Raw genomic sequence first — 25,173 nt, 5'->3', positions numbered from 1 at the left:
GGCCGAACATGCTCAACATGTTCGGCCAACCCGAAGTGCAGACGGAGTTCGACTCAGCCGATCCAACATCTGGATCGGCTAAGCCGAACCTCCGGCAGGCTACTTGCTGCTGTTCGGTCTATTATCATAGATGCCGAACAGCAGTGAGTAAATAGCCAAAGCCTCTGTGGCACCGAGCAGAATAGCAAAATAGTTTAAAAAGTAGAAAAAAAACAATGACAGCTAGTTCCACCCAACTGTTTTCTATTGGCCGGGCGGTTCTGCTGCCGTCAAAACAAAAAAAAATATTTCACCATAGGAATGCATAGCTAAATTCCTATTGGCTATTTCAATTTGCAATAGCCAATAGCAAACTAGCTATTGCACCCGCCCTCTGCTGCTGTCAACGGCTCCATGTCAGAATAAAAAAAAAGCAGGGAAAGGTTTACTCTGCTCGATCGAGCAGAGTAAACCATTCTGGGAGAGAGTGTTTCTCTCCCGGGCGGCTGGGAGCCGCTATCTAATAGCGGGAGACTCCCGGAGTGCCCAGGAGAGTTGGGCTGTCTGGAGATCAGTGTCCCTGGTTACCATGGACGCTGATCTCTCTGTAAGTGGCCGGAGCCAGCCGTAAGATCATGGCTGACTCCGCCCAGCTGTCAGAAGGCAGGCTGTCGGCCAGCCAATGGCCGACCACTCGGTCAGCTTCGCCTTTCACCTCGGCTCAGTCGAGCCGAGGCATATGCCTTCGGCTTGATTGAGCAGCCCGGCCCACTTTGGGAGCTGTACGGGCTATAGTGAATATTGTGAATAGCCCATACAGCAGCCCTTCAGTTCTACTGAACCGAAGGGGTCATGGGGCTGAAGCTAGCTGAAGGATCAGCTGAAGCTACGGCTAGATCCTTCATCGTCTTCATGTGTTCTTTGCAATCCATCACTTATAAAGTAGGCAGGGCCAACACGGGATGGTAAGAGCACACTATATTTCTGGGCACATCAACGGTTATTTTTATGTAATTGCACCATGTTTGAAGGAATAAAACATAGGGAAGTATATTGCTGAGATGTACTAAATATTTGGGAAGGATCTGCTTGGAAGGAAAAAAAGGGGCAAGAAAGGCTGGGTATTTGTAAATAATGGCAAGTCATACACAGTCCCCATTGACCCATCCTTCCACTTTAGTGTATACCCTCATTGTTAATTTTTGCTAAAATGATCATTCCAATTAGGGTTGCACAGATACCAAGTACAGTACTTGGTACAAGTACGAGTACATGTACCGATACCTTTGAGCTCCAATACTAGACTAGAGAAAAATTAAAAAATTAGGAGGCAGCTGTCATTTGTAAGGAGCACACTGAGCTCCTGGGATTTGTACATCTCGGTTTTAATGTACGATTTTGTTTTTATAAATATAAATGTATCTGCACTGGTACTTGAAAAGTATCTGTGCATCCCTAATTCCAATGATCATGCACATGATAGCTAATTGCTAACATTCAGTTGCAGAGTTATGATTGCAACACATGTGAAATGAAAGAGAGTGTAGCATGTAGAATTGATTAATTTCTGTTGATAGTAAAATGCTCCAAATTTGTGCCATTGGTACATACAACAACATGTATAGTGATCTTTAGCGATTAATCACACATGATTACAGGCCATGTGTGTCCAGATATAGTGTAATCAGCTGGCCCTAGTATACTATACGTATACAACATTTTGGGGATTGTAAACATAGTACACTGAAGTTGAAGGTCAGATAGTGCTAATTAGTGTTTCTGCAAAAATTAAATAAAATACACACATATACAGTATCTACTATGCAGATGCTGCCATCTGGGCAAATTACACAGAGTGCAGTGATAGCATCCCTTGCAGGCTATTGCATGGTTTACAGGCATATTTACATGTTTCTCTTGCGGCTGTCAGTGAAGAATATTGCTTCCTTGAATGTTTATATGCAAGTTCATTGACATTTCTGCACCAGATAACAATAATACCTTTACAATGTGCCTCATCAAGCAGCACTCTACTAATCCAGTGAACTACATTTTATATACATATTATACATATTATGCATCTTGACGTTATTATTTGTATAATATATCTTTAGAATTATATATTAATTTTGAGGTTTTGATATGTGTTCATTTTCAGGAGTCATCAGGACAGCATTACCTAATATGGACAGAGAAGCCAGAGAGCACTATTCCGTTGTTATTCAAGCCAAGGATATGGCAGGTCAAGTTGGCGGACTATCTGGGTCAACTACCATCAATGTTACACTCATCGATGTCAATGATAATCCACCAAGATTTCCTCAAAGTATGAAGGTCCTTTTCCTTTGTTCTACTTAATCATTTTACTATTGACTTGTTTTAATTCAAAAAGTGATGTCTACTGATACTATTATGTAGAGAAATATATTAATTAAGCTTTTTAACATGTCCTCAAAAGCTAAACAACCGAATCTATATATTTTAGTTTTGGTGGTACCTGGTCAGCTGAATCAATGTCATTCTTTATTTTTATGGAATTCTAGGTTTTAGGATCTGCATTCTCCCCCTGAGACATTGCATTACTAAAAAAGGATGTCTCACGTCTGCAACTGCATTCTTATAATGTGAAATAAATGTAGACTCTAACAGAGTCACCATCATATTTCAGCAGTACTTCTATATTGACACGTTCGTGAAACGCACCAAAAATGCGAAACACGCTTGCTTTGTCATGACCAGTTAATGGCACCCCAAACGCAGCCAGGCAAATGCACGTTTTCCCTCCACATTTGCATGCAATAAAACAAGTACAAACACGTAGAGAAAAAAACAAACTTTTTATTGTTGCAGATTTTGCTACATTTATTACTTTCTGCATTTCTCACGTGTGCATCGACCCCATGAAAACCCCTCTCTATGTGTCCTGGAGACCATTGTCACCAACTGCCACCACAGCAGGAATAAAGGGTTAATGTTATAATGTCAACATATTTTCTGATGACAACAGTTTAAGAGAGGATTTTTCCTCCCTTTGAAGAGATTTCCACACACTGTTATGCTTCCAGGTTACGATGCCCCACCCCCCATGTCCCCCAATGGTTCAGAGAGATCAAAACAATAAACTGCCGGGAGTGTTAACTATTTCCTACACTGTTCAAGATGTGGTAAAACAAGATGACAGAAATATTTTATTTAGCATATCCCTCATTAATCATTACCAGCAACTAGCTGTTCTTACAATAGCTGACTGTCATTGCTTGTTTTCTTTACCTGAAAAGTCTACCCTCAATTCTCATTACTTCCATGAAACTTTGTTGAAATTATCACAGAAAATATGTATGTGAATCACATCCAAAAAACAGGCAGCCAAATGGGCTTAAATGTGAGTGTACTGCAAAGCTGAACTCTTGGTAGAAATAAAATGCTACTAGGGATGGGCAGAGTGATTTTGAAGAAATTCATTTCACCATGAAATAACATCTTTAGCTTTACCGAAATTTCATTAAAATAACCCTCAAATTTCACTATGCAGACTGTTGGAAATAATATAATTTCTTTACATGCCTTTATAGTAAAACTTTACCGTGCTACTTTGCAGTGTGTTCTTTATATCTGTGTTTTCCTGCTTATCTTAGCATATTGACTTCTTTAAAAGGATTGGAGCAAGTAATAGTTGTGTTGCTGTCACTTTAAACTCTTTTATGCTACTTTATTGCTGTCTTTTTTTCTTTCTGTGAAAAATTGTCAAATAGCAATAGGTACACAAAAAAGGAAAAAACAAAAATGAATTTTCTGTCTTTTCCTTCCATTCTCCTACCCCCACCACTACCCTTAAAAACACTTAAAATAGTACCCCTAACTATTAAATTGGACACTTTTCAAGATTATACAAAATATAAGAAAATAATACATAATACTGTATATTATTATAAATGTCAATTTGGGTTATTATTATTATTCATCTCCAAACTTCACTCAAACCCAGCACTGAATCAAACTCTTGAGACATTAAAAATCATAAAACATAGTTTATATACAACTATATAATTAGCATAATAACCCAAATTTTTCTTGATATACATTTCCTGTAATTAGTCTTCCTTAATAGAGCAATGTTCACATATGCAAGTACTGTAATACATTTTAAAGAGGTTTTAAAAATTGCAGAAAGGGTCTCAAAAAGTGCACTTGGAAAACAGGCTGTAATTGCAAAGGTTGTAAAACTGTAAAGAGGTGAGGAATGCCGAGGTAATGTTCCATTGTCCTTTTGTCACTCAAGGAACACCAACAACAATATAAGGGTGTCTGGAAAAAATGGTATGTAGTCTGAAAGGACAAAGGTACCATCTAGCAAGGATTTTATCATTTCTCTCTTAGACTTTACAGGAGATAGAGAGCGAGTGGGTCATAACAAAAGCTTTCTGACATTAATCAACTAGCATAGAGACTCACAGTTCTTTTTCCCATTGAAGCTGATCTAGGGTGGGAGAGGGAGGCTTGTGATTTAGTAAGAGCTGATACAAGAAAGATATATCTGAAAGGATTGGGATTGTAAGCACAAGGATTCAAATGTCATAAGGGAGCAGTGGATGTTAGACTTGGGTGAAAGAGACTTAGGTTGTCTATGCAAGAACCACACCACTGATTCACTGGAAAAATTGGTAGCTAGCTTGGCTGGAGAGATTAAAGAAGTCTCTGTTGCAACATGCCCAATTGGAGACCAAAACCTTTGGTCCCAAGATCCAATGCACTTAGAATGCAGTCCAAGAGGGAAAAGTGGGTTATTCTGAGAGAAATTAGTAATGTGAAACATCTAAAGTGATCAAAAGATTGGTAACAGCACCGTAGGATGGCTACCGTAATAAATGGGTATTGACCCATCTCTGCAGTAGTCAGTACAGGGGACCATAGTAATGCTTTTGGGTTTTGTGGTGAAATAAGAAATTATATCATGACCCACTGTTAATAAGTTTCTTGATGAAACCAGTCCAAGATGTGCACAAGTAGAGTCATCTTATGATATGAAATTAAGTCTTAATCCAGTACCTCCATGAGCTTTATGTCATGTAAGAGTAGAAAAACAAATTCAAGGTAGACTGTATTTCCAGACAAATTTGCTTGATATGGAACATAGTTGATAGAAGAAGGCTCTAGGAAGCAAAATGGGAAGAATTTGAAATAGAGGTGTAGAATGTGCTCTGCTTTGGAGGTGCCTTACATTACTGATGAACAACTGAATCTTAAATAAGTGTTGGGTTTATTTACAAATAGGGATATACATACATTCTAATTACAATTAAGGGAAGTGGAGAGGGGATTTGGAGGGATAGGAATTAAGGATAAGGAGCCTTCAGCTAGCTACCACATACTCTCAGTCACACATGCCATGGGTTTTTCTCTATGCCCAGAACACTCCTCTTCAGCAGGACTCAGCGAATCACAGTCTTGATTCTAGAGTCCAGAAAGACTTGTCTTGTCCAAGAGGTCACCAAGGTTACCATTGTTCCTGCTTGTGACCTAGTTTAGTGCAGATGATCACACAGGAAGAAGGTTCCATCATATGCCTCTGCCCCCCATCCCAGCATGTATGCTTCCTTGCAGACACAGGTGTGGGCAGTAAATACCAGCAGGGGGTCGGGCTTGCCCCAGGAGATGACAGTCCGGCAGAACTTCATTCATCAGTTTCCAGCCCCAAGAACCCTTTGATGGTCCTCATTTGCGTATCAAACAGGCACGTGCTGACACAGTTTAGGATATCAAGGAACACCTTTGCATCAAAGCCGTATCATAGATGTCAATTTTATCGGTTCCAACAGCATTTTAAGTGCATTGACTCTACCAAATCATAATAAAGACAGACTGTTCCAATTTCTAAACTCTGAATGAATAGTGTTAAGCAATTTTATATAGTTCAAATAAAATAGTATATAGTAATAGTAATAGTAATAGTAAATTTGATACCATGAATGGACAAGTTATTATGGAGGGCTGAAGTTAGATGTTCCATCACAATGACATAGAGCAAGGGAGAAAGGGGACAACCCTGCCTTGTTCTGTTGGAAATGGGGAAGCTGTCAGATAAATAACCATTAGTGTGGACCTTGGCTGAGGGACAGTTATAGAGTGTCATGATCTTATTTATAATATGAGAGCAAAAACCCACATGATCAAGAGACTGTTCCATGAACTCCCAATCCAATGCATTCTTGGCATCAACCGAGAAAAGGCAAAGAAGGATATTACGTTTATGGGCATAAGAGATCAGGTGGATGGTCTTCATGGTGTTGTCCCAAGCCTCATAGTGAGAAACAAACCTGACTTGATTGGTATGAATCAGGAGAGGGAGAAGGGACTGGATACGGTTGGCTTTCAGTTTGGAGTAAGTTTGATATTACAATTTAATTAGGAAATCGGTCTTTAATTTTCTGGTTCAGTACCATCCTTGCCTGGTTTAAAGATAAAGTGATATAGGCTTCTAAGGCCTCAGAGGGAAAAGGGGAAGAGGATGAGATGGCATTAAAGGATCTAAGCAGGAAAGAAAAGAGTTGAAAGGATTTATTGTATCTATTAGTAAAACCATCTGGGCAAAGGGTTGTTCCATCGGATGTCGATTTAATAGCTGTAGATAATTCCTCTTCCATAAAAGGAGGATTTAAGAAAGTGAGGACTCTAGAGGGTAAGGAAGGAGAAGTAGAATATTGAAGATAACATTTTAGAGATCTTGTCATCTTTGGATAAGCCAGCAAACTTATGAAGTTGTATAAGCTTGAATAGAAATCACGAAAGGTGGAGAGAAAGTCTGTATTACGATGGACCAAGACCTTGGAAGGAGAGTTTAACGTGAGTATGTTGTAACGGCACAATATAGAACTTAACATTTGAGCAAGAGGGGCCCCACATTTATTAGCATATTCATGGAAGACTTTTAAGAAGTGGTCTCATGCTCTGAGAGAAGCCTGATTAAGGAGCTTCAGTAATTGGTGCCTCATTTCAGAGAGCTCTGCGCTATGAGAGTCTGAATTGCAATAACAACGAGCGAGCTCTAAAGCAGTGATTTTAGTGAGAAGAGCCTCAATCTCAGCTGAGTGTGCCCATTGATAAGAAACAGAAGTGTAGTCTGAGGAATGAATGGTCAGAAATCTGTAATTGCTCTTTTAAGATAAAAAACCATACCACATAATTTAAGAGACTGTCATTTAGGCAGCAGGTGAAGGGCCTGGGGGCACGGTCACTAGCATTAAAACTAGACATTTTCATTTTTGGCTTCAGTTAACACATAATTATCTTTAGTTTGTTTCCCTATTTATATGTTGCCAGTCCTTTCTACAAGCATGAGCTTAGAGGACATACAACACATCATCTAAATATCCTTTATCAATCATCAAAGAAGAGCTAATGCATTTGAAATTACTGACATAAGACATGAAGTGTAATTAGGCCTGTCATTCTGCTCTGATAAATCATTTTCAATTTGTGCAGTAAGTTTTGTGGCATTTAGGAATAAGTCAAGCAGCTAATTTATAACCACTGTAAATGTAGTGGAGACTAAACTAGGGCCATGATTTCAAGATTGTTTTTGCTGTTTTCAGTAATGAAAATGTGTTTAGATATGTTTTCTTACAGACTGTTGTCACTTTGTTCCATTGTTACACATTTTCTTTCTCTCCTATTCATTGTTAAAAAAGTATTGTGGTGTGATGTATGTGAAAGTTGATATATTTAGTGTATTTTGTCACCATTTGGGAAACTGTGACTTTTAAATTATTTAATTAAACAATGTTTTGTTCTAATGTTCTTTCCCTCTATTCTTGCTGTAGTTGGAGGAAAAATAATTGAGTCAGCTATTTACGCAAAACCTAGGATCAAGTAGATATTTGGTTTGCTTCCTGCCACAAAGGGCTAGTAGACAGGTCCTATTACTCCAATTAGTTAATATTGATGTCTGGGCCAGTGGAATAGAACTCAAAATAGTAGAACAAGTAGCCAGTCTTGGGTCTTATTTACTATCAAAAAGTGGCAAGGCCTGTCTAAGTTGAGTATTAAAACTTCTAAACACATGTACACATGTGTAAATACTTGTAAACATGATTTGATGCTAGGATTCAGTACCAAATGCATCTAAAAGCATATGCATGTAAATGCACATAAACATGCATCATTTATTACATCTAGAAGCATAACCACATTCTCTAGCCTGACAGATTTTCCTCTGCATATAGAGGACAACAATGCAAATGGCAAGTGTGAGTGAAGCCTAAGAAATTGTTATGTTAACTCACCAGCATAAACTGAAATATTTGTTTTAATTTCTGAGGCTTCACTCACACTTGCCATTGGCATTTTTGTCCTCTATATGTATAGGAAACTCTGCCAGGCTAGAGAATGTAGTTATGCTTCTAGATGCATTAAATGATGCATGTGCATTTACATGCATATGCGTTTAGATGCATATGGTACCTTAGGTTCTGATGAAGGGGGCGTGCCCCTGAAACGCGTAGACCTTTTTAAAAAACATACGGGAGCAGAGGACGCTGATCTGTCATTGCAACTGGGTGGAGCCAGACATGATATCACGGCTGGCTCTGCCCAGCTGTCAGTTGTGAGGCTTTCAGCTGGCCAATGGCTAGATGATCGGCCTGCTTCGGGTTTCGCTTCCGCTCAGTCAAGCCAAAGCATATGCCTTCGGCTTGGCTTAGCCACTCGGCAAACTTTGGGAGCTGTACGGGCTATAGTGAATAGCACGTACAGCAGCCCTTTGGTTCGACTGAACCGAAGGGCTCCGGCAGCTAAAGCTAGCCAAAGGATCAGCCGTAGCCATGGCTGATCCTTCGGCTAGCTTTGTGAATAACCCTGTTAGAAAAGCTTTTTGAATGCATATAAATGCATCTAATTGCACATAGTGTGAATAAAGCCTTATACTCTATTTGTGAAATGTTTGTGCTTGCATTGCTGGATCTGTACAACAGCTTGTGGCTCTAATGAGGCATTATTCCCCTGTTTTGTGTTTTTACATTAAATATTTCATATTATATAGAATGCAGCTGGTGTGTTAGAACATGGAATGGTGGATGGAAACACCTAAAACTCAGTTTGGGCCCATTCACATCATACACATTGACATTGCGTGCATTAGGGCACTGTGGTGCTATTCATTTTAATGGCAGCCCAATGTACCTACACAATGCACATACATCACAATGCACCACATGGCATCAAATATGCACAATGCACCACATGGCATCAAATATGCACAATGCACTATGCAATACAGTGCGCTGCACTAAAATGCTATCTGCACTATTTTTTCTTGTGTTAAAGCCCCACTCTGGGTAAAATATGATCACCCCTCCTACCCCCAACACATTTTGCATGTTTTTTTGTTTACCCGATAAGGCAAGTTATACCCACCTTAATCTGCCATCTACTGTATGTCCCTCATCAATGTTGCTTGTGGGTGAATAGGACCGTTAACCTAGCATTACAGATGGTTCCTCCCTGGTTGGTCCCCAACAGTCTCCTTGCAATAATGTCACTCCTCTTCTAGATCTTGATAGGACCTTCAATAGGAAGTGTCCAGATCATTCAGGCAGTGATGTGGATACCTGAAGAAGGACCCCATTGGAAGTAAACAGAAGAGAAGGGTTTGGGACTAGAGCGGCATGTGACTATGAATTTAGGGAAGTAAGGGCATTTCATTTTTTTAAACCTGCTTAACCCTTTAAACTGCATTTCAGGAATGCATACTATTGCATCACAGTGCAGTGTGGTGTGAATTGGCCCTTGGATAGGAACTATGAGTCAGGAATTTTGGCAAGGAGATCTTGCTGTTAGATTATCCCAGACATATAGAAAGCCTGAGTCTGTCTCATCTCAGCAGGTTTGGCCAGTAACTAAAATATAATTTTGTACTAGAAACTGGCCCTTGAAATCACTCAGCCTTCTCTATTTCTCAGCAATTCTACTGGCAAGATTTCTGCAGTCAACCATTTTCAATGCCTATGACAAAGTGGTCTCATGTTTCCCTTTAATTTTTCATTTATTTTAAGTTATTTAGAAAGACACTGGAAAAATGTATGTTCCTGTCTTTTTGACAGCAATACTTGAGGAGAGAGGTTAGCAATAGGATTGGAAGACACAAGAATTTTCAAAAACAACACTGCAAGTTAGGAATCAATGAGACTTGTAAGTTACAGTCAATAAAATTAAAGATCCTTATCCTTGAGTTAAAGTTTTAATCCAAATTGGTTTTTTTTTATGTGTATGCGAAAGTATATTAAATCTCTCATATATCTCATTTGTAAAATGCCTTCTCCCTTTCATAATTGTCAATAGGCATATAGCCATAAGGGATGATTTACTAAACAAGCTTGATTTACTACCAAAGTTAAAAATATTCTGTGAGAAAAGTCCAATTGATCCTGTGCAGAAAAGTAAAAAAAAATGAGGATTTTGGCTTGCATATGAATTGAATGATTGCCATGAATACCGCTCTTCCCTAGACCTCCTGCTTTCCAGCTCCCTAGTCAACTCCTCCCATACTCGCCTCCAGGACTTCTCTAGAGTATCTCCCATCCTCTGGAACTCTTTACCCCAACCTGTCTGTCTATCTCCCACCCAGACTGTCTTTAGGCGTTCCCTGAGGACTCTTCTCTTCAGGGAAGCCTATCCCACCTCAACCTAACCACTGAACCATCACATTCTCAAACAATTCATCCCCACACAGCTACCTCCTCATGTATCATTTCCCCCTCCTCTTTCAGATTGTAAGCCCTCAGGGGCAGGGCCCTCCTTAACATCCTGTCTTGAATTGTATTGTAATGTCTTCCTTACATTGTAAAGCGCTGCGCAAACTGTTGGCGCTATATAAATACTATGTAATAATAATAATAATAATAATACTTCACTTTTCAATTTGAACATCTTTAACCCTACAATACCTCTATAAGTGCATGGTAGCAGTTTTAGGCAGCACAGGTCATTTTGCAGGGCTAAACATTGTTTAAAAGAGAAGTTATCAAGCAAGTTGGCCAACCAGGCCAATTTTTGATGATTTTATTCAGAGCATATTTCAAAAAATCTTTTCCAACGTTGCTGCTTTTCTCTTATGTTCTTTTGGAGGAAAAAAAGAGCATCTTATAAGTCATTTTGGAAAAAATGTCCATAGAAAGAACAGCGCCAAAAAGAAACCATTTTGTATCAGATGTAAGTTTTAAAACATATTTTCACTCAGCATTTTTATTTGAAGCAACATTTTATCATTTACAGTGTGTGCCAGTTGAACTCATTTTTCTTTATCATTCAGCAGCTGATGTCTGTGGTACTATATTTTCAGATAATCGTGCTCTAGTTTTTTTGTCAGAATTCAGTACAACAGATCCCAGTATAATATATGCAGGCTCAGTAGTGGAAAATTATTTCATCTCATCTTGAAGAGTAATTCCGGTGCATACCTCACATAGACTTTAAGGCTTACAGTTAATAGTGTGATTGCGATTCATGGCTAGTCACAGTTGGTATCAATGCTGATTTGGTACTTTGTTCTTGGTTTAACTGTAAGGAAAGAATGCTTTCAAGCAATACATCAAAATAAAAGTATTACCTAATGGCGGTTTTATTTTTTCCTTTGTAGGAAACGGAAATGTAACAAATAAAGTACAACTTGTCCTCAACTAACCAGTGAATAATAAATAATTAAATTTAATATATCTTTTAGTAGCTAATAATAATATTAATAATGTGTATATCATTAATATGAAATCATTATTATTATTAGTATTATTATTGCTGTAATTATTATTATTATTATTATTATTACTACTATTTTAATTGCATTCAGATTTCTTATTTTGTTAAGATTTTTTTTGGCATTCATCAGGAAAAGAATAGCATTAATTCCAAAAATCTTATACATTATAAAAAGTATCACATTTAGTTATGTAACATGAAATCAGTGAACTGCCATTTTTGTATCTGCCTGTGCATAAAAAATAGAACACAACAACCCACAAAGCTCAGTAATATTGGATGGTATTGTATAATGGATAATGTGAATGTAAAACTGTAGACATTTGCTGTTTTCTCCTGTTGGGTAGGTGTGCAGCAGAACTATTTCAGTTTGCAAAACTTACATGTTCATCTGTTATGTGACAACAATTGTTTACTATTTCACACAGGCTGTTTTTGGCCACTACAGGATACTCTTTTCCTAACAGCTTGGCCGCAATGGATTTATTCCAAAATGGTTGCCACAATATATCTCTATAGGATGGCTACAGAAAAGGATATGTGTGCTGGTCTGTAGAGTCTGGGGAACATTCCTTCCTCAGAACTCAGAGGAATGAATGTTCTGCAAAGTTGTCTGGAAAGAAGATCAGTGAGAGAAGCTTCCTGGAAAGGGAAGCTAATAGAGACTTCATGGAAACACCCTGTAAATTCTTCAGTTAGATTCCTGCTGTTCAGTGCCTAGAGGACAGTGCAGATAGGCTGAAGCAGATTGTATCTGTTTCTTCTGTCTGACTAAGTAAACTGAGGAGAGCTTACTGTTATATTGTAAATGCTGTATCATCTCTGCAAAGTTGTTAATTGTTCTACATTGACTGTCTCAGATTTTACTAGAATTACATTATTCTACTGCAAGACAGAACTGTCATATCTTAGGTTGTTTGTTCATCTTATCAGATAATCTGTTCAGCTATTTACAAAGGATACATACAGACCATTGCTTTACAATATTGTCTGCTGGATAAAGGTACTATCTAGGAAGATACTTTTTCAAGATGGATTATCTTAAAGGGACCACACATTTTTTGTGTTTTTAGTGTGTACTATCTTAAAGAGACAGCACACTGATTACTACTTTGTTGATTTGGAAAATAATTATTTTACTGTGCAGTTGGTCAGGGCCCTTAATGTAGACCAGTGACCTCACCTCCGGACAAGTTCAGGACTTATATAACAGCTGAATGAGGGAAAGTGAACTGCTATATCACATTTGATGATTTGCTAGTACCTATAATGTAGTTCCACTTTTGTTTTTTTGATTCTTGAAACTGTTGCTCTTTTTTTCATCATACAGCCACCACAGCCACCACAGCCACCACTATAATGTTGCAAATTACCACTGTCTGTGTCACTGTGTTGTGGGATGTTAAGTGTATTCACTTTTTCCATGGAGTGAATGCTGCAGCAGAGTTGTTTCTGTTAGTATTTGTTGATTGTGCACTTTGGGTAACGGTGCTGGAATGTAACAATCCTAAAGGTGCACTATATGAGACTTATTTGGGTTCAGGTAGGAGTTGTACCTGCAGATTTATAAAAGCCAGCACCTACATGGGCACTACATTTGGGGCTCATTCAGGATACAAGCTAATTATACCTTATTTCTCTATGACCAATGTCCTTGGAAGTCAGACAAGATGGATTCGTGTCCAGCAGTGCAATGAATAGAATGGTCAACAGGAGTCAAGTGTGTTGATGGATATACCTGGAGATTCAGACACAGTCTTCAACATCTGTAGTACTTTTGAACTAACACCTACAGGATATCCTACCACCTTTTTCTTAAATGTGGGAAGATTGGTGGAACCTTTGCAAAAAAGCACCCTCCACCTGTTAATTTTGGGTACAGGAGAGTATGCTTTTATTCAGGAAACATACTTGTTCCTTTTGAAAAAGAGGACTGGATGGATCAAACCACACAAGCCATAGAAGACTATCTTAAAGAGACAGCACACTGATTACTACTTTGTTGATTTGGAAAATAATTATTTTACTGTGCAGTTGGTCAGTGATCTCTGTGGTTCAGAAGAAGCTAAGAATCACTGAAAGTGGAAGTGATTTATGACCTAAAGTTAGGGAAGCAGGACTGTATGGATTTAAATTACATTGATGCAGTGTATGCTATGTAGGGAATGATAGAAAAGCATTCATATTTGAGTTACAAGTTTGAACACACTTATCAGCAAAAAAGGAGAGGAACTGTCTGAGTGGACAAACACTTGCATCAGATTATCAAAAGGACATGTATTGATTCCAGAACCAATGCCAACACTCACCTCGGTCAACTTCTGCAGGGAGCTTGCCCTAACCATTCCATAGTTCCTAAATTGCTGTTAAAAAGTTACAGTGATCAGCCTTTATACCCTGAATTGGTGAAAGGGTTAGAGAAGGGGAAGCTTTGTTGGAAGAGAAAAATCAGGAGTTCTCCTCTAGTATGAGACCATCCTAGAAAAAGGTTCTCAAGTGTTCTGTCCAAACAGGAGAGATTTTTCATGATGCAGATGAAGATCAGTTTGTGTGTGAATCAGACTCAGAGATATCTATCTATCTATCAAATTAGAATGTCCTGCTTCTGTTGTAAGGTCTTTAAAAACCTTTAAGATTCTTGCAGTTGTATGCCCCAGAACAAAAGGAGATATCAGTTAACTTAGAAACACTCATCCCTACATCTGATGTTAAGTTCAGGTCTGGATAATGTTTATGCTGGTATTCGTTTGCTTAATCCAGTTCTGACAAGTGACAAGATTAGCACAAATTAGTTTCATTTGAGAGATTATTATTATAATTTCCAGACTAATATGTCAGTGAGTAGATTTGTGACATGCAAAGACACTGAGGGGGTGAGTTGTGGAGTAGAAAGATATATTTGAGTGACAGTGGCATAGAGATGGTATTGGAAGCCATGTGAGGTTGCTAACTGACCAAGGGAGGAGGTGTAGATAGAAAACAGAAGGGGTCCAAAGACAGAGCCTTGGGGGACCCCTACAGAAAGAGGAAGAGGATGGGAGGAGTTAGATTTGTAGGTAACACTAACGGAGCACTAAGATAGGTAGGAGGAAAACCATGAGAGGGCAGAGTCTTGTAGACCAAGCGAGTGGAGTTTTTTGAGGAGCTGCGGGTGGTCAACAGAGAGATGTACATTTAGGAGGTGGATTACTATTACTTGAATAGCTATCCAGAGGAAAAAGTTTGTGGACAAAGAGGAAGAACTGTTTGTCAACAAGGAAACTGGGCATGAGCTGTGCTAAACGTGCCTGCCCTTACATCAGGTTAAAAGAAGATTGCCCTTTTAAACAGTGTTCTAGGAGAATAGCACTAGAAGACTAGAAGATGATTTGAGAAAACACCTGGAAGAGCTAAAATCTGCAATAAAATGAGAGAATACTAAATTCCATATGCAAAACCAGTTGTTAGACATAAAAATTGTTTAATACATGTGTGTGCTGACTATTTTGCTGAATCAGAGAACTGTTGCTGACCAGTATAACATCACCAGAATAGAAAATGTCCTGAGTTGTCTGGTGGGAAGGAAGTTGTTTAGTGTTTGGACCTATGACATGGCAACTTTTAGATTCCCAATGCACTCAGTGGTCTGTGAGAAAACTGCTTTCATCTGTAATTTGAACCATCATCTATCATTTGCAACTGATTGCATGCCCCGAGGCTTAAGTGGTTCATCTGCTACTTTCCAGAGATTGGTGTAAAGCACAGTAGGAGACCTGCATCAATTGGAGATTCTAGTCTTTCTAGATACCATACTTGTCTTTAAGAGGACACCTGGAAGAGCATGAAGAGAGACTCAGTAAGATGCTAGACAGACAGAGAGAGGGAATAAAATTGTTGCTTGACAAGTGCAAACTCTTCCAACCAACTGTGACATGTTGGATATGCAATGTCAGCTGAAGGAAAGTTGAAGTGTTATATCTTGGACCAAATTAAGGACCATCACGGAACTCAGTCCCTTTGTTGGATTTTAAGAATACTTCTGGCAGTTTGTTAAAGGGTTGTTCAAAGTTGTCAGACCTCTCAGCTAGTTACTGTAAAATCATAAAAAAAATTGATGAGACAGATAAAGACATTCTTTAAAAGAAGCCATGTGGCCAAGGAGCTCGGAAGAGAGCATATAGAACCATTGGTCTTCTTAGTGTGAAGGAGCCTTTAAATAGCTCAAATATTGTTTGTTATTTCACACAGACTGTTTTCTGCCACTAAATTACACTGAGTGGGATTTATCAAAACTGGAGAACACAAAATCTGGCGCAGCTGTGCACGGTAACCAATCAGCTTCTCTCTTTCATTTTCAAATATTAACTGAACAAACTGAAGAGAGACGCTGATGTGTTGCCATGGGCAACTGCTCCAGATTTTGTATACTCCAGTTTTGATAAATTTCTCTCACTCTGTTTCTAACAGCTTCCCATCAATTTATTTTAGACTATTCCAAAATGTCCAGCACAATTTACCTCTATGCTATGGCTACAGAAAAGCGAGACACATGCCAGTCTGCACAGGGTAGCTAAGAGAAACATAGATGAAAGCACAGAGAGGCTGGAATGGATTCCACCTGTTTCTTCTGTCTTCTTAAGATGGCTGTGGATAGATGACTGCTATACTGTGTGTGCCACATGGACTCTGCAAGGATGTTCCTTGTGCTATTAGTTAGATTAGCTAGATATGGAAAAGAAAACAGTGATATCACATTTGTTGGTGTTTGTATATAGTTACATAGTATTTGAGGTTGAATAAAGACATTAGTCCATCAAGTCCAACCTATTAGGATCTCATTCTAGGAGTACCCGTACCCCTGTATATTACGGTCCCTTAAGAAATCGTCCAAAAGTTTCTTGAACAATTCCACATTATTTGCTGAAATCACCGCCTGTGGCAGTGAGTTCCAGACCCTAACTGATCTTACTGTGAAGAACCCCCTTCGCACCTTGTGCTGGAATTTTTTTTCCACCAATTTTAGGTTATGGCCTCTAGTTTTTGTAACGGAGTTAATTTTAAACAGTTTATCGCTAATGTTGCTACCACCATTGAACATTTTGTACATGGAAATCATATCCCCCCTTAATCTCCTCACCTCTAATGTGAACATGTTTAAATTTAGTAGCCTTGTCTCGTAGCTCTGGTCCTCCATACCCCTAATTAGTTTGGTTGCCCTTCGGTTGACTTTTTCCAACTCAAGGACATCTTTTCTTAGTACTGGTGACCAGAACTGGACCGCGTACTCCAGATGAGGTCGAACCAATGATCTATAAAGTGGCAAAATTATAGACTTGTCCCTGCAATACATCCCCTTGTTAACTAGTTAACTGACCATCACGGAACTCAGTCCCTTTGTTGGATTTTAAGAATACTTCTGGCAGTTTGTTAAAGGGTTGTTCAAAGTTGTCAGACCTCTCAGCTAGTTACTGTAAAATCATAAAAAAAATTGATGAGACAGATAAAGACATTCTTTAAAAGAAGCCATGTGGCCAAGGAGCTCGGAAGAGAGCATATAGAACCATTGGTCTTCTTAGTGTGAAGGAGCCTTTAAATAGCTCAAATATTGTTTGTTATTTCACACAGACTGTTTTCTGCCACTAAATTACACTGAGTGGGATTTATCAAAACTGGAGAACACAAAATCTGGCGCAGCTGTGCACGGTAACCAATCAGCTTCTCTCTTTCATTTTCAAATATTAACTGAACAAACTGAAGAGAGACGCTGATGTGTTGCCATGGGCAACTGCTCCAGATTTTGTATACTCCAGTTTTGATAAATTTCTCTCACTCTGTTTCTAACAGCTTCCCATCAATTTATTTTAGACTATTCCAAAATGTCCAGCACAATTTACCTCTATGCTATGGCTACAGAAAAGCGAGACACATGCCAGTCTGCACAGGGTAGCTAAGAGAAACATAGATGAAAGCACAGAGAGGCTGGAATGGATTCCACCTGTTTCTTCTGTCTTCTTAAGATGGCTGTGGATAGATGACTGCTATACTGTGTGTGCCACATGGACTCTGCAAGGATGTTCCTTGTGCTATTAGTTAGATTAGCTAGATATGGAAAAGAAAACAGTGATATCACATTTGTTGGTGTTTGTATATAGTTACATAGTATTTGAGGTTGAATAAAGACATTAGTCCATCAAGTCCAACCTATTAGGATCTCATTCTAGGAGTACCCGTACCCCTGTATATTACGGTCCCTTAAGAAATCGTCCAAAAGTTTCTTGAACAATTCCACATTATTTGCTGAAATCACCGCCTGTGGCAGTGAGTTCCAGACCCTAACTGATCTTACTGTGAAGAACCCCCTTCGCACCTTGTGCTGGAATTTTTTTTCCACCAATTTTAGGTTATGGCCTCTAGTTTTTGTAACGGAGTTAATTTTAAACAGTTTATCGCTAATGTTGCTACCACCATTGAACATTTTGTACATGGAAATCATATCCCCCCTTAATCTCCTCACATCTAATGTGAACATGTTTAAATTTAGTAGCCTCGTCTCGTAGCTCTGGTCCTCCATGCCCCTAATTAGTTTGGTTGCCCTTCGCTGGACTTTTTCCAACTCAAGGACATCTTTTCTTAGTACTGGTGACCAGAACTGGACCGCGTACTCCAGATGAGGTCGAACCAATGATCTATAAAGTGGCAAAATTATAGACTTGTCCCTGCAATACATCCCCTTGTTAACTAGTTAACCATTTTTCATTTTATCGGCATGCAGCCACCCCTGATTAAAGTTGCATATGATTTGAACACTTCATGCAGGTTCACGTAAATACACATCATCCACTTGAAGTGGTTATACCAAGAACACTGCTGCTGCTGCAGCCATGTTCTTGGTATTGTTTTAAACAGCAATCTGGCGGCTGTACAGGCGTCGGATCATTTGTACCAAACGGCGCCATGTGCCTCCCCTCTGCTGCCGCTGGCTTCCCCGGACTCTACTGTCCCCGTGCGGGCACCGGGACCAACACAGCAGGTCTCCACTGACAGATTGGAGCGATATCAGCAGGCTTCTAGCCACTGATCTCTCCTCCAATCACTGGACCCGGAAGTTATGTGTATTACATGACTTCCAGTGTCACTGTTTACATTCACTGGCTCTTAGAGCCAGGAGAAGAAGCAGGTGAAGCAGATGCCTGCTTCATCAACTTCTTCAGGAGTCCCTTGGCGACATTAGGGGTCTGACAAACTAATCAGCAAAGAGATATGTACTTTGTACTTTAACAGACAGATTTGAACAAAGTCGCAAAAGTAAAGTTTTTCTGTGTGTGACTCAAATAGCTGATCAGCCTGTGAGGTATGAGTGTGCAGAGAAGTTAATTTGACCTCTTTCATTAAGATTAACATCATTTCTTGTGAGCTTTTACTGAGCAGTATGTGTTGACTCTCTCCTTCCGCTCTGAGAAGTCACAGTATGAATATATGGCTTTGGATTCAGATATTAAACAAGAATCTTCCTCTTTCTCTGTTAGCTGCATCTTTGCAGAATTTGTTGCACAGCAGATCATGATGTACCTGGTAGGAATTCTTTACACAGCTATCTAAGCATGGAAAATAAATAATTTCTCTTCAGTTCAGTCTAAAATTATATCTGTATTTCCAAGTAAAACAACAGACTCTATAATGTAAAAAGGCGATATTATGCTTAGGCTACACATTTCTTAATCAGTCTATTCCTATAGTCTGTAATTATTCTGGTTATATGACATCACTATGACAGTATAAAATATAGCTCAATGTACTGAAAGAAAACAAAGAATACCAGAAAGGAATAACTACAAAAATAATTAGTTTCCACATCTATTGAGCACAGCTAAACTCTTGATACCTACCTACTGGCAATCCCAAAAAAATCAATTTACCAAGGAGTGGCGTTATAAGGTTGATTATATGAGGCTGATGGAGGAACTATCTTGTATATCATGAGATAATCTTGGTAAGTATGAAAATCTATAGCACCATTCGATCGACTTTAAACTTACACCCTTATATATAAAGGTTGTTTCTTAGGTACAGTATATTCATATATGCATGCTTACTCTGCCTATTTTCTATGTTATTGATTGCCTATTTGTTTGAATTGAAAACAGGACGTTCATGCCCTCTCGTTTCTTCCTTCCTTTTCCCACCTCTGCCACTTTTTCTTTGTTTTTTTGTTTCTCTCTCCCCTTTTTCTAATTAATTGCCAAGTCCATAACTGTTCTACCAATATTTAAGCTGTATCTGATTCATACTAATAAGTCTATAATAATGATTTTTCCTATGATACTTCCCCTGACCTTTACTTTTATGCTGTTGTTCTTTGTTTAAACTCAGTAAACTTTGATTAAAGTAAACAGAATTAGTGCCCATGCAGCTTTGCATGAGTTAATAGATTTTTGAGGATCCAGCTTAACGTACCTGCTGAAGGGTACACCATGGTCATTGTATACATTGTGGTCTTCCTTTGCAGTGAACATTGAACACTGAAATAATGTTTTTTTTCTCCCTTATAAACAGATATGTTTCACTGAGCAATGTGTATTTTAACATTTTGCATTTACAACAGAGCTTGCAGCTAATTACATGCAAACACTGTTCAACTGATAATTTTCCAACATTTCCCTTTGACAAAATTTGATCTAATGATTGATTTTTGTTGAGGAAATAGGGCCACCCACTGATTGAATTTAAGCCAATTCCTGCAGAAACAGCCAACATTTGATCTATGTGTATCCAGCTTTATACCCACAGGGAAATATGTTTAACAGCTCTGAGAGATGTCATATGGATGTTATGCCACATTCAGGTCACTTGTAGAAGTGAAGTAGGGGACCCTGTGTGGTCCCGAAAGTGCTATCAATAAATGGACTTTCACATTCTTCATTGAATCATTGATGTGCTGGTGACATTTCTATACAAACATTCAGTTCACTCTCTCAGTCACAGCAATCTCCACAGAATCCCAGCTCATGCCTGGAGCCATTATCATTTGGAAGGCAAATGTAGAAAAAGAGCTTGTGTAGAAACAAGTATAACCTTAAAAATTAGATATTAAATACTAAAATAATCAATATTTAAACATGTTACACTGTATGTGAAAGTTAACAATTCTACAAAAAATGTATCTTATTTCCTTTAAAGATAAAAACTCAAACATGAGCTTATTTCTTTTTTACAGGAATGCTGGGATGTCATTTAAGTACAACAACTGTGCTGACCCAGTCGTGACATTATGGCTGGCTCCGCCCAGCTGTTGTCTTTCGCTGGCAGAAGCCAACCGATCTGTAGGGTTTCACTACAGCTAACCCGAGCCGAAGCATACATGTTCGGTTAGGCTGAGATGCTTGGCTACCTTCAGCTGCTGTACGGGCTATTGTAAATAGCCCGTACAGCAGCCATTTGTTTTGACTGAACCAAAGGGCTCAGTAGGCCGAAGTGAGCAGAAGAATCAGCTAAAGCCACGGCTGGATCCTTCGACTCTTTTGTGAATAACCCTCTAAGAGAACATGGTAGTAATTTTGTCTTACTCGTGGATGCAACAGCATATATGGGTAAACTGTAGTAATTCAGGCCCATAAACATTACTGCCGTAATTTGGTTTGTTTCTGGCCCTAAAATCTATGCTGACCATTCATTTTCTAAACATTTCTCTACAGAACATTATCAGCTTTATGTTCCTGAATCAGCTCAAGTGGGTTCAGCAGTTGGCAAAATCAAGGCAAATGATGCAGACATTGGACTAAATGCTGACATCAGGTACTCAATCATCAATGGTGATGGTGTTTTCTCCATATCTACTGATAAAGAAACAAGGGAGGGAATCCTTTTACTCAAAAAGGTAAACTCTTCTCTTTAAATGTGTGTTTATTATATGTGTTTGGTACTATGTGTTCAGGATCATCAACATATTTTCCCTAAAGGTGAGCAAATATGTGAAAGATATGAAGATGTGTATGGTGTTGCTGAAATTTACAATAAATCATCTAGGTCTCAGAGTTTTTAAATCTTAGTGTGGACTGCTGTCAAGGGACCAATTGAGGGGTCTTTAAATCTAAGGCATGGACCTCTGTTATACAAATAATTAAAAATCTTCCCTGCTTGGAGTTGATATAATCTGCTCTCATGATCCATTTATTAACTTCAATAAGGCTGTCAAATTTGCTGTTCTTTTTTTTCAAGGAAATGTAATTTTGTCCATTTAATGTAATTGTATTTTATATTATCACTGTTATAAAATTATCTATTAACTGAGTTATAATGTGACATCCTGTTACGTTATGAATTTGGTTATGGTCAACTGCTATTGGTGGATATGGCTTGTTTACTATTGACAAATGGTATGGAGAATCTGAAATGTTATATCTGAAATGTTATATCTGAAAATGAATATCTTCCTCAATTCCATGGGCTCCACAAAACATTTTTGGCACACAAACAGCAAACTTAATATGTAATTGAAAACACTGTATTACATTTTCCAGCCTTTCAGTAAAAAACATGAAGAATGAAACAAGGGCATTCTTAGATTCAGTAACAGCAGATAACTATGTGAATAAATCAAGGCATTGCATGGAATGTAATTTCCACCTCTGCATTTCTTGAGCTGGCAAGAGATTATATATTGGTTGACCAAGCAATTTCTTATATTCAGGAAACTTACTGTCAGCACAACATTTCAGAAAAAGTAAGATTATAATAACCAATCCACTGCTTTGTATATGTGTTTTGTGTTTTTTTTCTTTGGTAATTGATTAACAAATGTACATTGTTGCTAAAAACTAGTGAAAGGTTTCAGGTCAGTCATGAGTTTCGACCAAAGACAGACTGATTACAGTTTGGCCAGTTCATGTGCCCGAACCACCATAAAAATACCAACATCAGCTGGAAATCTGTAATTGGGGTGGTATTACTACTACCATAAAATAACAGATTCCTATCATCTGTTTGGGAATTAACTGACCAAGGAGCTTTAAAAATATTTGGTCAATGATGTCACCCAGGATTCCCTGCCTGTGTTTTACATTCAGTGGGAGTGTGATGGGTACACACCATTGGGGACGGTGGGTCATTGTGTCAGCGAGTAAATATCATCAGACAATGGTTGATAGTAGCAGGAAATCAGAACAGCAGCACCCATGTACAGTGTGGCACCTCACTCCCTCCCTTCGCTGAAGGCCACTTGGCAGTAAGTGACAGCTGCAGGAATATCACTGATCTTTTTTGTTCCCAGCCTGATGTCCTCTCCCTCTATGACCCTGGATCTCACTTCCTCAAATCCTGAACATTTGAAACATGGAATTTTGGAGCATAGCATGATCAGGATCATCCTCCTGCACCAAGTAACTATTACACATAAGCTTCTGTTGCAGACAAATAGGTTAATGTGTGCTTTGGAGAAAAAAAATGTTTGCTATCAACTCCACTACATCCTCCATATGCTGTGGCTTTAAAGCATGGTCACTCTCAGTAAGATAAGGCAGACATGCCCTGCATTTAGATGGTGCAACTCAACCACCACTTTGTTGTGCTCACCTACTCACGTCCTACTACCTCCACATGCAGAACTTCTGCCTTTCCCTTTAGGGCTTTAGACAATACTTTTTATTCAAAATTTTAAGAAGGTCTTTAGGACTTCTTGAGACTTTGAATAAAAATATTTGCCTAACATTAATGGCAGCTATGGCAATAGGAGGAATAATGATATGGTGCTTTGATGCACTAAAGGTGTGGTGGTTTTGCAGTGGCATGCTGTAAATAAAGAGCAGCTTCACCTGTGTCAGCAGCAAATGTATGCCCTGAACTATGAAATAAAAAAAGACCCAAGCAAAAAGTAAATAAAAGTAATTACAGTTTTTACACCTACAAAATAAATGTTCCTAAAAAGAACCTTTGGGTTTCTAGACTGTAAACATGTGGGGAGGTACACAATAATATGTAGCCTACCACACTGCAACTCACAGTAATGTAGCACAATATAACACTGAAAAGCATTGTATAACAGCACCTAATCTGTTTATCAGCTCTCGCTATCTACTCCAATAAACACTGACAAATGTCTGCTGGGGATCCAGCTTTGTATAGTTAAGGGGCTGACACATAACGAAGTCCCAATTATTGGCTGTGGCAAGCCACCTTACCTAAGTTAAAAGGCCATTATTAGTAACTGGCTGCTATGGGTACAAAATCACCCAACGTGTCACCATGTTTGTGAACTGAGAACAAACTAGGTTTGCTTTGAACCCATACTAAACCCAAATCCCATTCTTAATGTACAGTAAGGGGATAATCAATTTTACATATATGGGATAGGAAAATAGCTAAGCAAAGCATTTTGGAAATTATGCATTTAAGATTGCCCTAATCTTGCCATAATTAAACAATACTAGCTCAGTGGGATTGATTTACTAAAGGATTAGAGAATATTAATAAAATGAATAACAAAGCTTAGTTTTCTTCAGTCATCTAAGCAAGTTGATATCCTTTTTTTAATTTCCCTGCACATGATTCATAGCTTCACAACTTTATTTGGTTTAGTGAACATTTTATACTCCTTAATAAGTCCATCCAACTGGAACAGTATTGTTTCAGTGTGGAAAAATCAGGACTTTGTTTTAGGAAAATATATTTCCAAAATTTTAAACTATTACATATTTAAATTAAACTTGTTAAATCAAATTTTTTTTAAAGTATTTGACAATAATATGTTTTTTTTAAATTGATGTAGTTAGTATTTTCCTTTAGTGGAAGAAATATGTCTAAATAGTCACTTAATTTATTTTTAGCAAACCTAGTTTAGTGTTAAATCATTTACTGACTTGCTGAGTCTGTGGTGCTGATTTATTAACCTAAACACACGCACGCACCAGGTGCGTGTGATTTTCACACAGCAAAACGTATTTATCAACCAAAAAGTCTCTAAAAGCATATTTCCACTAATGCCATATATGGAAAAATCATGCACATGATGCATATATAATGCTGCTTCACAGTTTAGACAAAAATGGTTAGCTCATGCATTTATATTCCTGCATTCATCAACGCAAGCAACACAACATAGAGCTAATTTACACAACATCACCTTGCAATTCATGCTTGGCTTTGCACAACACACCTGCTGGGTGTGTACACACTACAAAGGTGTTTAGATTCCACCCATAGATCATGCTGGGAGGGAACACACTACAGAGGTGTATACTTGTTCGTGGTGTGTTTATAAGGTTAGTAAATCAACCCCTGTGTGTTGCTTCAATGGGTTTTTTTTATTTGAAAGCTTAGTATTTGTAAAAATATTCACAAAATAGTTATTTCTTTTATTGTATCTTCATTACAAGGAAGAAAACAGTTGTGGGGGCTTTTTTTTCTTCTTCCATAACTTCTAGATAAAATGCTATGTTGTTTTGCTGTATTTAGCCTCTGTTTTGTCTGTAACTTCAT

At 38.3% G+C, this 25,173-nt stretch overlaps 1 protein-coding gene across 1 annotated transcript in view; it reads left to right on the top strand.

Moving 5' to 3' along the window:
* The window catches only part of LOC108790600 (cadherin-18-like), a 544,420-nt gene that overhangs the window by 362,794 nt on the left and 156,453 nt on the right, over window positions 1–25,173 (top strand). The window contains exons 5-6 of the mRNA XM_018560907.1: window positions 2,138–2,305; window positions 21,396–21,577. Of these exons, the coding sequence (XP_018416409.1) occupies window positions 2,138–2,305; window positions 21,396–21,577 (350 nt within the window). The remainder of the gene's footprint in view (window positions 1–2,137; window positions 2,306–21,395; window positions 21,578–25,173) is intronic.

This window comes from Nanorana parkeri, unplaced genomic scaffold, assembly GCF_000935625.1.
Source record: "Nanorana parkeri isolate BGI_ZX_2015 unplaced genomic scaffold, ASM93562v1 scaffold487, whole genome shotgun sequence".
Classification (NCBI taxonomy): Eukaryota; Metazoa; Chordata; class Amphibia; order Anura; family Dicroglossidae; genus Nanorana; species Nanorana parkeri.
Note: the sequence above shows the minus strand (reverse complement) of the source record. Positions and strands in the feature narration are given on the sequence as shown.